General features: G+C 38.6%; 1 protein-coding gene across 2 annotated transcripts in view; it reads right to left on the bottom strand.

Moving 5' to 3' along the window:
* The window catches only part of LOC150065692 (myb/SANT-like DNA-binding domain-containing protein 3), a 129,562-nt gene that overhangs the window by 39,930 nt on the left and 72,292 nt on the right, over nucleotides 1-17,340 (bottom strand). For both annotated transcript variants that reach the window (XM_090330334.1, XM_090330335.1), the window contains 2 exons: nucleotides 12,037-12,146; nucleotides 5,437-5,566 (listed from right to left, as the gene is read on the bottom strand). In XM_090330334.1, the coding sequence (XP_090186460.1) occupies nucleotides 5,437-5,566; nucleotides 12,037-12,146 (240 nt within the window). The remainder of the gene's footprint in view (nucleotides 1-5,436; nucleotides 5,567-12,036; nucleotides 12,147-17,340) is intronic.

Genomic DNA, 17,340 nt, shown 5'->3' with positions numbered 1-17,340 from the left:
TATCCAAAACTAATATTCATTACCATAGTTCTGTTTTGTTGGTCAGTTGTGAGGTTTGAACTCAGGGCCTGAGCACTGTCTCTGAGATCTTTTGCTCAAGGCTATCACGTAAAGCCACAGCACCACTTCCAGTTTTCTGGTGGTTAACCAGAAATAAAAAACCTCATGGACTTTCTTGCTAGAGATGGCTTCAAACCACAATCCTCAGATCACAGCCTTCAGAGTACTTAGGATTACAGGCATGAGCAACCAGTACCCAGCTTTGTAGTCCTGTTTTGATAGCTAACAGTTTGTTTTTATATACCTATTTAATGCCTCTCTCAAAATAGAAATGGCTTAGATACATAATCATTTGTGTCTATGCATGTATGAAACACACTCAGGAAATAACTAGTTACCTTTCACAGAATACAAACCCATATTGCATGAAGCTAAATATAATTAACTAATTTGAACTCACTCATCTAAAAGGTAAAAGATTTTTTTTTAATTTTGTGAAAGCTTTAGAGGCTTGTTGAATAAGCTGCTTTTATTAGAAAAGCAGGAGAAAAGCTTTTGAGTCTTGTTCTAAAATTCTTCTTAATGAAATCTGTGGATAAAGACAAAAAGCCAAACAATAAAATGAAGAGGGAAAAAAAAAGTCCCAAGGTTGAGAAAGGAAAGAACCTCAAGATTGAGGTTTTCATATTACTGATGAAAATAATTTCCTCCAGGAAATCTAATCAGCACTCTCAAAAAGAAGCTAGTCTAAAATGTAATTAATATAAGGAAAAGGTGCTGGAAATTTAACCCTGTGCCTTGCACATGATAGACAAGTGCTCTACCTCTGAGCCATATCCCTTGCCCTAAAAGTTTAGAGTGCTAACAGGACCAAAATACAGCACACAACTCTTGACAAAAGATACTGTGTGGCCGGGAGTTTGGCCTAGCGGTTAAAAAGTGCTTGCCTAGCATGCACGAAGACCGGGGTTCGATTCCTCGGTACCACATACATAGGAAAAAGCCGGAAGTGGTGCTGAGGCTCAAGTGGTGGAGCTCTAGCCTTGAGAAAGTCCAAGGACAGTGCTCAGGCCCTGAGCTCAAGCCCAGGACTGGCAAAAAAAAAAAAAAAAAAAAAAAAAAAAAGAAGATACTATGTGTAGTGTCATCAGTTTGAACAGTTTAAAGAAATAAAAACAAAATATAGATGGCAGGTGAAGAGTCAGAAACTGTGGCCTCTACTTTGTAGGGAGGTGGATACTTGGGGCCCAGAGAATTCAGTCCTTTCTTCAAAGGGATCTCTGAAAAGCTGGGTTCACACCAGTGGCTCACACTTATAATCCTAACTACTCAGAAGCTTAAGATCTGAGGATCCTGGTTCAAAGCCAGACAAGATTGTCCACTTCCCTTTAATCTCCTTCAGACAATAATCAAATAAATTCCCAGATGGGGCAGAAAAACATATACTGAATGTAGTACCAACTGTGTAATTTAAAGTTTTCAATTATATTCCATTTTTACTTCATACAATTTCAAATAATATGAATAAAAACAGTAGAAAAATATATAATTAAGAAGAACAGCTGAACACTGTGGCTCATGCATGTAATCCCAGCTTCTTCTTATGCTGAGATCTAAGTATCAGAGTTCAAAGACAGCCCAGGCAGGAAAGTCTACGAGAGTCTCATCTCCAGTGAACCATTAGAAAACTGGAAGTGGAGCTGTGGCTGAAGAGTGCTAGCTTGAACAAAAAAAAAACTCAGGGACCATAACTAGGTCCCCAAAAAAGAAAGAGAGATAAGGGGGAGGGAGGGAGGAGAAGACAGAGAGAGAGAGAGAGAGAGAGAGAGAGAGAGAGAGGGAGGGAGGGAGAGAGAGAGAGAAGGAGAAGGAGAGTGAAAGAGGGGGCGAGAAGGAGAGAGAGTGAGAACAGAAACTAAATTTTAAATTGTTTTATGGCCAAACTTAAAACATCCCCGCTTTCTCTTTTCTGTTATATATACATTGAATAGCCTACACAGTAACAGGTCCCCTGATAATGCTAGAAGTTATATGACAAATACGACCCATTCTCAGTGCATGGGAGACTTATTCTCAATCCTTTTTGTCAATCCATGTCTAATTTTAATAATTTTTTTAAAAACTCACACCTTCCTTGATCATTTAGAATTCCTAAAGAAATTACTGTGACTATTTTAACAACATGGTTCATATAGATTACATTTGTCCACAATGTATACCTTCCTCAGCCCACACAGCTCCATCCCAACAACGAGACTTTTCCCTAGGCAGGATATACTGCCTTGCACTTGAGAAACATAGACCTGGCTAGAGGCAGATGTATCAGATAAAACAAAAATATTGTATATTACATGCACAGCCACACGTATCAGGTGTGAACAAACTACCTGAAACATCAAAGATTTCAGAGAGAAAAAAAAACTTCAGCCCGCTGCTAAAAAGCACACACACAAAAAAATGTTTTCCAGTTAAGTAAAAGAGAGTAATACTTCTAGCTCACGGAATAGGAGCCATAAAAGACTAAATTACATAAAAACAATGGCTCAGTTAGCAAATAACAAAATCAATGCAGTCAGTTCATAGCTTTGTGCTTTCCATCTTAACAAGCCAAGGAGATGATGGATGTCCATTGAAAGACTTCAGGAACTGGGGCTCAGTAACTTATCCAAGGTCATAAGATAAGTAAGAGTTAGGATAACTTTAAGACAGTTACCCAGTCTTAGTGCAAAGGCCTTTCTAATCTACTACTCTGCCTCCTGACACCTAGCCACTACTGTTTTAAATATGAATATTTCATAAATGATGAAAATATTAAATTGGAATAAAATCTCATATCCCTTCTTTAGTTTCTAGATCTAGTCTGTGAAATACAACAAATTTAGAGGTATAAAAGAACCACATTAACTAAGAAAGCCTCCTGGCTATCTATTTAAGAACATAAGCAACTACTCATCTGGGTAGAATAAAAGGAAAAAAAACCTTGCCCAAAGGGAAGTCTGACTTTTTCCACAGGGTTCTAGAGCTAATGCATTTCATCCCTGATCTCTGTTAGGAGTGGGTAATACATCAGTACTTAAGACAGGGATAATAGCATACAATAGTCTTGGGTGGGGGCTAGCCATACTAAGAAAGCCCATTGAAGTGATGTAGAACCGGGACTTTGGGACACATGATATTAGTAGACCTAAAGTCTAAGATTAAACCGCATGAGCATTCAACCAATCAATCATATTTATGGATTGCAACCACAATAAAAACTCTGAGCACTGAGGCTCACACACACTTACTGGCTGGCAACACTCCAAGTAGACTAGCTCATAGCTTAGCTAAGAGATCACATTTTACAAGGAGAGGACAATCAGAAGTTCTCATGCTTGGATCCCTCCAGTGCATCCATCCTTTGCATTTATCTCCTCCTTTAGTTGATTAACATGTATCCTTTCCCTATTCTAAATCATAACGCTGAGTACAATGACTTCCGATGAGTTCTATGTACCCCTCAAGTAAATTACTGAATCTGAAGCAAGTCTAAGAAACTTCTTAAACACTGTTGGATTGAAACATGAGGGCAGTCTAGGGACTGCCTTCTAACTATGCATATAGCCTTAAAATCTTCACATATTGGATGGGAGTATGGCCTAGTGGTAGAGTGCTTGCCTAGTGTGCATGAAGCCCTGGGTTCAATTCCTCAGTACCACATAAACAGAAAAGGCCAGAAATGGTGCTGTAGCTCAAGTGGTAGAGTGCTAGCCTTGAGGAAAGCCCTAGGACAGTGCTCAGCCCTGAGTCCAAGTCCCAGGACTGGCAAAAAAAAAAAAAAAAATGGAGATAATAATCACCTTTACATCAATCTCTATACAATAGTTCTAGTGGCTCTCGCCTACAATTCTAGCTATTCAGGAGGCTGATATTTAAGGATCAGGATTCAAAGCCACTCCAGGCAGGAAAGTCTAGGAAACTCTTATCTCCAATTATCCACCAGAACAACAAAATCGGAAGTGAAGCTCACTCAAAGTAGTAAAGCACTAGCCTTGAGCAAAACAAGCTCAGAGCTAGTACCAAGGCCCTGAGTTCAAGCTCTGTGACTAATAATAATACCACATCCCACATATCTCTACCTTCAAACACAAACACAAGTAAAAATCTAGCATTCGCCAGAAACAGGTAGCTCATGCTTGTAATCCTAACTACTCAGGAGGCTGAGATCTAAAGATAGCAGTTCAAAGCCAACCCCAGAAGGAAAAGCTGTGAGACTCATATCTCTAACAGAAAAACACCAGAAGGGAGCCAGGAGTTTGGCCTAGTGGTAGAATGCTTGCCTCGCATGCACAAAGACCTGAGTTCAGTTCCTCAGTACCATATACATAGAAAAAAGCTGGAAGTGGTGCTATGACTCAAGTGGTAGAGCTCTAGCCTTGAGAAAGCCCAAGGACAGTGCTAAGGCCCTGAGTTCAAGGCCCAGGACTAGCAAAAAGAAAAGAAAAACACCAGAAAACCAAAAGTGACACAGTGGCTCCAAGTGGTATAGTGCTGTTGGTGAGCAAAAAAAGGCTCAAAGGCAGTGCCTAGGCTCTGAGTCCCATGATGGCAAAAAATAAAATAAAATACAATAATGGAAATTAGCATTAACACCTGCCCAAACCAACTACGACTAGCTCAGAGAGTAGAAACAAAATACAGACAGCTTATGACATAATAGGGTAGAAGAGACAAAAGGAGAATTTGAAAAGAAAAACAAATGAAATAAATAAAAATGATCCCAATTTCCAGAGATTTTCCTCATCTTTCCAAAAAGAAAACAGAAAAATTAGACATGGGCTGAGACTTTTGGGGGGGACATATGTCCATACACAGTCACTGGCTTTCTAATAAAGATTTCCAATTTGATCTCTCAAAAAAAAAATTAGACATGATGACCCATGCCATTCTCCACTCTAACTCTCATTTTTTTTTTTTTTTAAATTTTTGGTCGGTCATGGGGCTTGAACTTGGAACCTGGGTGCTCTTTCAAGGTTAGCACTCTACCACTTTGAGCCACAGTGCCACTTGGTTTTCTGGTAGTTAATTGGAAATAAGAGTCTCAAAGACTTCCCTGCCTGGGCTGCCTCTGTATTCTAAGTAGCAAGGATTATAGACAAGAACCACCAGTACCCAGATTCCATTCTAAATTTTATCTGTCTAATCTTCAAGCCACAGTACAAAAGACATACAAAGATCAGAAAAGGGGCGTACACAATCAGTATAAAGCCAACGATGTTAAAAAACAGCAATAAGAAATATGAAATTCAAAAGGAAAAAAACTCACTAATCCCTTCCACAATCACCCCCAACCCATGCTGTAATTTAGGGAATTTAGCTCTGGCTGGATGAAGCCTTCCTTTTGGAAAAGACGGTGGAGCCATTTCTCCCATGTGTTTGGAAGTACATGATACACACCTGAGTAGCACGGTCCTGTTGCCACTGCTGTTATCTCTTTCTGGTGCTTACAAGCAGCTCTTCTGAGAAAGCATTCATTTTGGTACGTGTCCCCGTTTGATCCACAGACAGGAATATAATTTGTATGGCACTGCAAAAAAAGAAATAAAAATAAACTCTCAGAACTAGGCATGAATATTAATAGTTTATTTTACATTCATGAAAGCAAAACCATAGTATTATGACACTCTTCTACTATTCTACTGAATAGGTTGTTCTTTTATTTGGTTTTGAAGAAAAATGACTCTAGTTACTTCTTCATACCTTCTTCCATATTCATAATGAAAATAACTGCCAACTATCCATAAGAATGAGACTGAAGATCCCTACACTATCTACTTTATTTGGCCTGCTATGAAAACTCATTTGAGAAGGTAAGGAAAGTTCTTAACAATATTTGTAAAGAACACTTACTAGCATCAAAATTCATTTATTCAATACTTATATTAGTCCCAAAGTAAATGTTATAAGAGACACAAAGAAATGTAAGAGATCTTTGTTCTCTGAGATCTTATAACCTTGTTAGACTAGAAAACAAATTGTAAGCTAAAAAATGTTCCAAATCAAGAGAATACACAGTAAGTACAGTACCTGGCATCTAGTATCATGAGCTAGAATGTTCAAGGAAAGCCTCCTCAGACAAAGAAGAATGTGAACTGAGCCTGAAGGATGAATTGAAATAGGACAAATAAAGAGGAAAAGATGGCTCGGGGTTTGAGAAATGTCAGGGTGCCCATATACTTAAAGAACTTTAAAACTTTCTATATAACAAGTCCAATGCTAGTGGCTCACGCCTGTAAGCCTAACTACTTAGAAGCTGAGATGGAGAGAATTTCTATTTAAGGCCAGCATACGTTTGTGAGAATGCTTACTCAGCAGTTGGGCAAGGTAGTAAGTGTTTGTCATTCTGGAAGTCTAAATAGGTGGAACAAAGTCCAAATGTATCTATCTCAAAATAGTGTAGAAAAAGAGCTGGAGGAGAGATTCTGTAGTAAAGCATCTGCCTAGCAAGAGTGACCCGCTAAAAAATCAAACCCCAGAATACCATCAAAGAAAAATTAGTACATCAGTATGACTAAAGTTTTAAAATCTTGGGAAATGTTATAATATGCTACAACATATTATCATTACTTTTAAAAAGGTAAATACAAATCAATTTTTAAAGACCAAAAACATAATTTACATAAAAATTACAAACAGCAACTTAATACATAAAAATGATTGACCTTCATTAGCAATCAGGGTTATCTACTAAAAATGAAATGTTATTTTTAACTTACAAAATTTTAATTTAAAAAAATCAGCTGGGCATGGTAGTACCTGCCTATAATCTCACCACTCAGAGAGCCAACAGGAGGACTGAGATCAGGGCCAGACTAGAATCCTAGCTACTGAAGATGACATCTGAGAATCAAAGGGTAAAGCTAACCTGGACAAGCAAATCCATAATCTCTAAATAACTAGCAAAATCTGGAAGCAGAGGCATGTTTCAAGTAGCCGACAGCTAGCTATGACCAAAAAGGCCAAGCAAGAGCACTAAGTCCTGAATTCAAGCCCAGAACTGGCAGAAAAAAAAAAAAAAAAAAGGTTTTTTTTCAATTAGGTAGACATCTCTATATACTCAAAGTTGGTTTAGCTTTTTTAACATTGTATTTCAAGGGTTTAAAATAAAATGTCATTTTTATCTAGAATTACACATTTATTAATGTACCTGGAGCTAAGAGATAGTGGTTCATGCCTATATTCCTAACTACAAAGTAGGCTGAGACCTGGAGGATCACAGTTGTACACAAGATTCAAATTCCAAATAAACCAACAAAAAGCAGGCTGGAGGCATGGCTCAAATTGTAGAACCTTTCCATTGAGCTGGGAGCTTAGCTTAGAAACAGAGTGCTCGCCTAGCATGCACAAAGACCCAGATTCAATTCCTCGGTACCACATATACAGGAGCGGTGTTGTGGCTCGAGTGGCAGAGCTCTAGCCTTGCGCAAAAAGTGTCCAAGGACAGTGCCCAGGCCCTGAGTCAAGCAAAAAAAAAAAAAAAAAAAAGCTATTTCCAGATGTGTCTGTGAGGTTATTTCTAGATGTGACGAAGATTTGATCTAGCTGACCAAGTTAAGCAGACTGCCCTCCCAATGTGGAAGAGTAGTGTCCAATGTATTGGGCATTTTCTTTTGCCAGTCTCAGGGCTTGCACTCAGGATCAGAGCACTGTCCTTGGGCTTTCTCAAGGCTAGAGCTCTACCATATGAACCACAGCACCATCTCTGGCTTTTTATATGTATGTGATACTGAGTAATCAAAGCTGGGTCTTTGTGCATGCTAGACAAGCACTCTACCACTAGGCCAAACTCCCAGCCCCCTTTTGAGGACTTCTAAAGAACAAAAAGGCAGAGGAAGAGAGAATTTTCTCTACTGACTACTTGAGCTGATCCATCTGTCTTCTGGTCCTCAGCCATTAGTCTTGAGCAAAGTCTCATATCACTGGATTCCCTGGGCTTTCAACATGCAATTGAAACTGTGGCACTTCTCAGACTCTATACAACCAAATAAGCTATTCCCTGTATTAAGTCTCTTTCACTCACACGTCTGCGTGCACATGTGCGTGCGTACGTGTGTGTGTGTGTGTGTGTGTGTGTGTGTGTGTGTGTGTGTGTGTGTGTTTGTCCTATTGCTGGTTCTGTGTTTGTGGAATGCAAAGATCTACACCAAGAGGATACCAGCATCTGGCAAGACAGACCATGGTAAATTCAAGAAGAAATTCACATACTACAGGGAAAAAAGAAGAAAGAACACAGGGGTATAGGCATTAACTTTTAACAGAAATCTAAAGTATTTATCATTTCCACAGTACAAAATTAATGAAAAGTGGCTTTGTTTTTAAGTGTGGCAAGCAACTTGCCCTGTTAGTAGACTAAAAATACCATTTTAGACTTTTATATGAAGTCCTGTTACCTGTTAAAATGTATTTAAATCCTGTTACCAGCCCTGAAAACATGCTGAATCATCAACAACTCTCTGAAAACAAGTTGAAAAACACTGCTACGGTATACAAAGGAGCAAGGCATTTAATGTGTGTATGCAGTTATTGTTCCTAAGCTGGCAAAATAACCTGGGTCCAATTGGAACTGATTTATAAGCTTATGGGAAGGCAGAGTAGTCCAAGGAAGATTTCCTGGACAGAGAGATCAAATCATGATGTAAGCCCTAAGGCAGTTTGCCCAAATCAGGCAAGGAGCCTGTCTTTAAACATCTTCACAACCTTAGCATCTATTCTAACACACCACATAAAGCAAATGTCTGCAGATCTCAGTTCCTTCTATTCCTTTTCCTGATTTGTGATAGAGTAAGCACAGAAAGGATTCAGGCAGCTCACAAGAGGATTTTCTAGCTTCTGAATATGTTAAAATGACTATTTTCTTTACAATCTTAAGAGTTTTCAGGAAAAAGACATTCAAAGAATAAAGTACAATCATATAGACAGACACAGATAAATATAATGCAAAACTTTAACACTTATTTGTGTCAAAAAATTATTTTTTTTCGAGCCCTACGATCCCAGGTCATCAGGAAGAATAATTAGACAATCATGAACTAAAGCCAGCACAGGGAAAGAGAGAGGGGGGTGGGGGAGCACGCATGCCTATCTAAAAAGTATCTAAAGCAAAAAAAAAAAAGGGATGGGGACATGGCTCAAAGGGTATAGTGCTTACCTAACAAGAATAAGGCCTTCCATTCAAATGTCAATACTACTATGACTTCAAACCCCAGTACCACCAAATAGATCAAACATTGCCAACAAGGCATGATAGTATATATCTGCAATCCCTCCTACTACTCAGGAGGTGGAGGCAAGACAATCTCAAGCTAAAGGCCAGCCTAGGCTACACAGTGAGCCACAGTCTCAAAAAAAAAAAAAAAATCAGAGCAAATGATTTTTAAAATAATGAAAGTATAATATCTTTTTCTCTACAGAATTTCTTTTTTGTCAGTCCTGAGGCTTAAAGGCTCAGGACCTGAGCACCGTCCTTGCGCTTTCTCAAGGCTAGAGCTCTACCACTTGAGCCCCAGCACCACTTCTGGCTTTTTTCTTTGTATGTAGTACTGAGGAACGGAACTTGGGTCTTCATGCATGCTGTGCAAGCATTCTACCACTAGGCCAAACTCCCCAGCCCTCCTCTACAGAATTCTTTTATTTGCACCTATATAAACTGAGAAGTAGCAATCCCTAAAGTAAATATCATTAAGAGATTTATATTCCTAAGATACACACACAGAATATTTTAGAAGAAAATAGAAACAGAAACAAATACTGTCTTCAAAAAAAAGCAACTGAGGGGCCGGGAGTTTGGCCTAGTGGTTAAAGTGCTTGCCTAGCATGCACGAAGACCCAGGTTCGATTCCTTGGTACCACATACATAGACAAAAGCTGGAAATGGTGCTGAGGCTTCAAGTGGTAGAGCTCTAGCCTTGAGAAAGTCCGAGGACAGGGCTCAGGCCCTGCGCTCAAGCCCAGGACTGGCAAAAAAAAAGCAACTGATAGTTTCAATTGTAAGAAAAACTTTTTTTGTTGTTTCCATTGTTCAAATATAGGCATACATTACTCTTTCCAAAAACACATCAAAATAGGGGTTTCTCCTAGGAGTTACTGAGTTAAAGGACATAAAACGCACATAAGCACAGTATGTATTCAAATACTATATACAGTATGCACACATAATCACATATATATATATACATATTACCAATTAACACAAACCAAAAAGAAAATATGAAAAAGAACAAATTCTTTTCTCTTTTGTTTTCCTCTTATGATGTATCTCATGTTGTTACTGTATCTGATTTTGTTACCTGGTAATTGTATATATGTTTGATTGTTTGAAATAGGGAAGGGAAGGGGGAAAACAAGATGATTGGGAGGGGGTAGAGGGAGGGAGAATGGAAGAAAAACATGAGAAGGGGTATCAATATTCAAGAAGTAATATACCCACTATTTGACAAATTTAACTGTAACCCCTCTATATGTTACTCCAAAAATGACTAAAAAGTTGCTGAACCTGGAGGACTGATCTACAAAATAATGTGAAAAACAGAAAGAAAAAACTGGAGGGGGGAAAAAATGGACAAGAGACCCAGTATGGAATAGTCTAACGTGCAGAAGTTTAGTAAAATTCCTGCATTAGAACAGAAAACTGAGAGAAAATACACTAAGAAACAATGACCATTAACTCATGTTAATGAACAACATAAATTTAAAGATGTCAGATCAGCCAATGCCAAGTAAGATAAAACCAAACCTAAGCACTTCATTGCTTTTTTTGTTTGTTTGTTTTTTGGCACAAAGTAAAGACACCAACATCTTGAAAGCATCCAGAGAGAATGATGTTTTCCAGGGGAAAAAGAGTCTGAATTATCAGCGACTTATCCCAAGGATAGAGTCAGCTTCCATGCTGTGAGGAAACCTATGGAAGGGCACTGGTGTAGCCACCCAACAGGCAGAAAAGATCTGAAGCCAGCCTGAAGCACCCTCAGTGAGTGTAGTTATTTTGGAAATGCCCCCCAAAAAACTTCTTCCCGTAAGTTTTAACTGAATATAAAATTTCTACCATGAAGACATTCTTTGGCTGGATGGACAAAAGTATTAACCCTACTTACCTTCCCTCTAATTCATAAAATGGCCATTTCTTCTCACGAAAATAAGAACCATGATGGCTTATGGTTTTCAAAGAGGTGTCATATATCTTTTCTCATTACCATATTTTAAGAAAAGGAATGAAAAGTGCCTTCTCTTTTCAAATGGAATACGAATAGGAAGAAAGTGTTTTGAGCATTATATAGAAAGTCACATAAGATCAAGGAGTTACTGGAAAATACTACTTCTTTTTTTTATTACTAACTTCTGATTCCTTTCTCTCTCCACAAAATCCAAGGTGGCAGGTACATTTAGAGCAAGATCAAAGAATTCTAGTTCTTTATCTCACCTTAAATTATTAATCAAGAATCACCTTTGTAAGAAGCCAAATTCTAAGTTCATCACTAACACGCAAACAAAAAAGAACTGGATAACACACTTCCTTTCTGTTACTTTCTCAGAGAATCAAATAACTCAACACTGGTAGGATAAAGACGTCCATGCTCTTTAGTTGAAGCTTCCACTTTCTAGTCCATCTTTCACCCTGATGTTTCCCAAAGTTCCAACCCAGTCATAATCTAAGAGATGTGAGCAAGAAATGAGAGTGGAAGAGAAAAAGAGCTAGTCTAACAGGAGAAAAAAAAATTAATTTTTTTCAAGGCTCTAGTGCAATATCTGGATTGGACCTTAACATGTCTTCCATCACACTTTCCAACCTGTCATTGCCACTTTGTCCTCTTTAATTCTAGGATCATAGCATGGAAAGTACAAGTAACAGAGATGCAGCATCTGACCCACAAGAACAGGTGCACTGGAAACCAAGCTTCTTTATAGAGTTCAAGGTACTAAAAGCACATTTTAATTTGAAAAATACAGAATTACAAACTATGGGAAATATTTACAACTTTAAAACAGGATTGGGTTCCTCACCTGAAACTGGCATGCACATTTCAAACCATCTCCATCTTCTTTACAGACTCCTCCATATTTACATGAAGACTCATCACAGACTCTTACAACAGATTCTCTCACATTTAACTCTGCAAGAGAAGAAGACAGTTTCATACACATATTTGTATTTGACTTTTACTTAAATGTCCATAGACATAGAAAAGAACAAACCCTTCACATGATCTAATAAACAAAATTAAAAAGTACATAAAATATTCAAAAAGCTCTATACGACACAAAATATTCCAACTATCCCCCAAATAATCTTATATAATCATATACCTAAAAGGAATCTGTCCCAAAATGAAACTCAAAATTTAACATAATTCCCAAACAAAATTTGTCTTAATGTATTAGATTATGTCTCTAGTGAAGAGTTTAAGGAAGATTAGGGATATAGCTGGATATAAAGGACTTGCCAAGCATATACAAAGCCCTGCATTCAATCACCATCACAGAAGACAGAGACAGAAACATAGAGAGAGGGGGAAAGGGAGTGGGAAGGAAGGAGGGAGGGAAGGAAAAGGGGGAGGAGAGAAGAAGGAGAGGGAGATTGGGTGGGAAAGGAAAAGAGCAAAGGAAAAAGGAAGAGGATGGGGGGAAGGGAAGAGAAAGGAGAAGAGGAAGGAACCAGGAAAAAGGAAGGGAAAGGAGGAGGTCAGGCAAAAAAGAATCAGAAGTTTTTTATACTCAGAATAAATTTTAATTGGTCACTTCATTCTAGACTAGTAATTTTAAATTCAAAAGATTTAAGTGAACTTAAATGTCATATAATAAACATATATGGAACATTTACCTACTCAAAATTAAAGAGGTGCAAACTCTTACTAGACTTCACAATTTTCAATATTTTACTCCACCATAGCAAATACAACCCACATTATAGAACACAGTGCTGAAATGATTCTGCTCCTGCTCCAAGCTTATCGGTCTTGTGCTAGAAGATTCACATTAAGCTTTCTCAGCATCAAATGCATTGCTTAAAGTTAAGTGCTAAGTTGCCAATCCCACTGAATTATGTGAAAATCACTGCAGTGCAATTTTCATATCTTCTCTATTAGCAATACAAGTCTTGACAACAAATGCAATATACAAAAGAGAGCTTGGAAGAAAAAATACAGTGCAGTGGAGATCAGTTGAATGTGGGTGCAGAGAGCCTGTTCACCTCAGACTGCCTCAAGTTCTATAGCTAAGGAACACAGGTTTCTTGCATTCTACATTATGACAGCATCTTGGCAAAGAGATTGCAGGAAACACTTCCCCAGAAATCCTCTATTCCTAGCTAGTTTCCATTTCTAGACTTGAAATGTGAGCCAAATGAACTCTCTTTATAAATTACCTGGTTTTAAGTATTTATAGTTACAGAAATAGACGAAGACAATTTCTATTATTTTATTATTTCTATATGACTAGGTAAGTCTAGGTAAATCATGAAATCTTTGGATTTCCTCAAGGCTAGAGCTCTACCACTTGAGCCACAGCACTTGAGCTTTTCTATGTATGTGGTACTGAGAAATCGAACCCGGGTCTTCACGCATGCTAGGCAAGCACTCTACCAATAGGCCAAACTCCCTGCCCCAAGTCACAAAATCTTGATGGCTCTGCTTACTAGACATGTTTCATTCTATGCCTATCTAAGTTGCACTCAATGAAATTCAACCATAGACAGGTATTGCCTGTGATTTTAATTAAGGTAAACATTTCTTAGAACTCCTAAGTTTTTATTGTCTACAATATTTCCCATGTTTACAATCCTGCCAAGAGTACAGTAACTTCCTGTGGTGCCCTGCCTCCTGACAAATGTGAGAACTACGATCTGGCTCAAATCATTCAGAAGGATTCTAGTCTGGGGGTGATTTTCTGGAATGCTGTGCCTCTTCAAGTATTCTGTACAATCCCAGGAGTCAAGAGGACACTCTGCTACCTGTCAATGATGAGCCTGATTACACACCTGCCTTCTCAAGTCCCAAATGGAAATTCAGCCAAATAGATGAGAGAATCAGCTCTTCAAACAGAAATATTATACACACAGAAAAAAGCACTCAACAGAGTGGCTTAGTGAAAAAATATTTAGCTCTGGATGCAAATCTGCTTATCATCTAAATTCTCAAACTGCAAAACCTCTCTCAAATTTCATTAACAGCGCAAAGTTGGGAAACAATGCACCCCAGGGGCAGGAAGCCCTGCTTCCCGGGAACAGGAGCTGCCTCATTCCCAAAATCAGGTTGTAGTTCAACACACCAGACCCAGCAGCTCTCCAGAGTGGTATGATTTGTCACTCTTGCAGTAAATAGAAGATAGTTCTATTCAGCTAACCTTTAAGGAGATCAAAAGGGAGTAAATTTTTTTTTAACAGGTTTGTAGAATGAGAGGCTCCTCAGTCTAGGTACTAACAGACATCAGAAGCCAAGTAATTCTTGGTGGCAGGACTAACCAGTGCATGGGAGGATAATACCCCAGGCATCCAATATATAACCACCCCAGGAATACAAGCCAAAACTGTCCTCAGATTTTACCCAAGGTCCCCTCAGAGGCAAAATCATCCCCAGTGGAAAAGCACTGTGAAAAATGGAAACAAAGGCTTTGTTTACATTTGATTGTCTAAAGCAGTCATGTGTCAAATAAGCAGCAGTCTCCAGCTCACCATTTTACCCCAGCTACTGCCTGTTTCAATGGAAGCACCTAAATACATCAACTCTTGAGTTCATGTTAAGCTAGGTTTCAAAGTAGAGGCCCCAGACATAAAAATGCCTGCACTCCTGACATCCTCTCTTTTAACTGAAGCATTTTTCTTCAAGGCCAATAAAACTATCTAAAGATTCAAAGCTTATTGAAAGATCCCCCTCCCCAAAAATAAAGCCTTTTCATATAATTGGCAGCTTAGCAGTAGTAATGCCATCTTGCAAGGCTTGAACCAAGAAATAAAAAGTGTAGTGTAAGCTTTAAAATAAAAATAGGGTATAATTACAGGAACTCTGTGGGCCAACATCTGACCCGGGTTCCAGGAACCAACAGGAACAAATGTTTTGCAACATCAGTGGTCAAGAAATGGAGTAACACCGGGTTAACGACAGGCCTGTGGTTGAGGGATGTGTTAAAATAGAAAGTCCCAGTGTTCCAGTAATAAAATTATAATAGACCAATCAAAACCCTGTAACTATGCTGCCTCTGCTTCTGTAAGCCTGCTTTAGCTGCCTATAAAATATACCCCTCGCTCCCCAACCGGCGCGCAAGTCTTCTAGGAGACTTGTCGCCCGGGCGCCCGATACCCAAATAAACCTCTTGCTGTTTGCATCCGACTGCGTGGCCTCGTTGTTCCTTGGGAAGGGTCTCCTTCTGGAAGACGTCCCGCTGAGTCGGGGGTCTTACATTATTAATTTTTTGGGGGGGGATGCCAACAGTAGGACTTAAACTCAGAGCTTCATGTTCTTTTGTTGCTCCAGGCTGGTGCTTTACCCAGTTGAGCCATGCCTCCACTTCTGGCTTTTTGTTGGCTAACTGAAGATAAAGGTCTCATAGACTTTCTGCTCAGGCTGGTTCTGGACCCAAATTTTCAGGTCTTAGCCCTCATAAGAAGCTAAGATTACAGATATTAGCCAAGAGCAGCCAGCTTCAAAAGCTTTTCTTTTTTGTAAATTTTATTGTAAAAGTGATGTGCAGAGGGGTTACAGTTACTTAAGTCAGGTAATTAGTATATTTCTTTTGGAACAGTGTCAGCCCCTCCCTCATTTTCTCCCAGGTTTTTTTTTTCTCTCTCCTGAAACCCCGCCCCCTCCCAAGTTGCATAGTTCATTTCCAACATGGTGTCTAGTAAGTATCACTGCTGATAGTTCACCCTTGGTCCCTCCATTTCTGTGTTTTCTCTTCCCCTCAGATAAATGTACATACAAGACAGAGAGTATAGAAATAAAAAACACAGCAACAAAAGGGGAAAAGGTGGGGGATGGAGTATGACAAATTTTACAATAAAAACAAAACTTCTTGCTTCCATTTCTTTGAGTTTGTTGCAATAGGCATCATTTTATATGAATGTATACACATAGATATTGAGCCCTTGTGATCTTCTCCTAACAATAATCTCCTTTGGTCTCACTATCACTATGTGAATGTTTAGTCTTTTTTTTTTTTTTTGCCAGTCCTGGAGACTGAACATCCACAAGTCCTTAAGTTCATTATACATGCTTTATTCCAGAATTAACTATCTCCAATGAAAAATTCTAGGCCCTTCTTCAAAATATTAATAAATATATACTTACATGTTTTTAAGTTAAAATGTTACATGAAGTTACAAACTGTGTATGACAACATATAGAATTCTCTTTTTCATGAAATGAGAGCTCCTACTACAAATAAAAATGCCTTTACTCAGGCACTATTTTTTTTCTACGTATGCTGTACCGAGGAATTGAACCCTGGTCTTCGTACATACTAGGCAAGCACTCTACCACTAGGCCAAACTCCCAGCCCCACTAGTCATCTAGTTCCCTCTCAACTTCAAGCATTCAAACCCAGTGTTCCCAACTTTACCGAAACCATGCCACCTGCCTCAGCCTGTCCTTCCCATCTTCAGAGAACCACTAAGGAAGATCAATAAATTAATATTGAATAAAGTCTTAAACATGCAGAAATATTTCAGTCCTCTCTAGGTTAATCTTTTACTGACTCCCCAACAAGATGTGTTCAAACTTTTTCCTTATTCTTAAAAAACAAAACTTAGGGGCCAGGAGTTTGGCCTAGTGGTACAGTGCTTGCCTAGCATGCACGAAGACCAGGGTTCAATTTCTCGGGACCACATATATATAGAAAAAGCCAGAAGTGGTGCTGTGGCTCAAATGGCAGAACGCTAGCCTTGAGAAAGCCCAAGGACAGTGCTCAGGCCCTGAGTTCAAGCCCCAGGACTGGCAAAAAAAATTTTTTTTTTAATGACTCATCACCTAGATATTAGTAGTATTTGGGGAAAAAAACTGTCCTCTTTTTCAGGAAAATCACACCAATGCAATCAGATGAGATTATTCCCAAAATAAACCATGCTTATTTGATTATATAACATACTACTGTAGATATACAAAGGGTAGAATGAAGTAGAGGAGCACAGCCATATAATCCAAGTTATTATATCTACCTATCTACTACACACAAACACACAGAGAGAAGAAAAAAGGAAAACTTAACCAGGAAAAAAAGTAAAACATGCTACACCAGTTGAACAATGGGTAACATTTTTTCTCTTTTCAAGGGTTTATGTTAATAAATATTTTTAGTAATTATACAAAGGGAATTTTG

This window comes from Megascapheus bottae, chromosome 3, assembly GCF_031878675.1.
Source record: "Megascapheus bottae isolate mThoBot1 chromosome 3, mThoBot2.hap1, whole genome shotgun sequence".
NCBI lineage: Eukaryota > Metazoa > Chordata > Mammalia > Rodentia > Geomyidae > Megascapheus > Megascapheus bottae.
The sequence above is the reverse complement of the archived record's forward strand: the minus strand, read 5'-3'. Positions and strand labels throughout refer to the sequence as shown.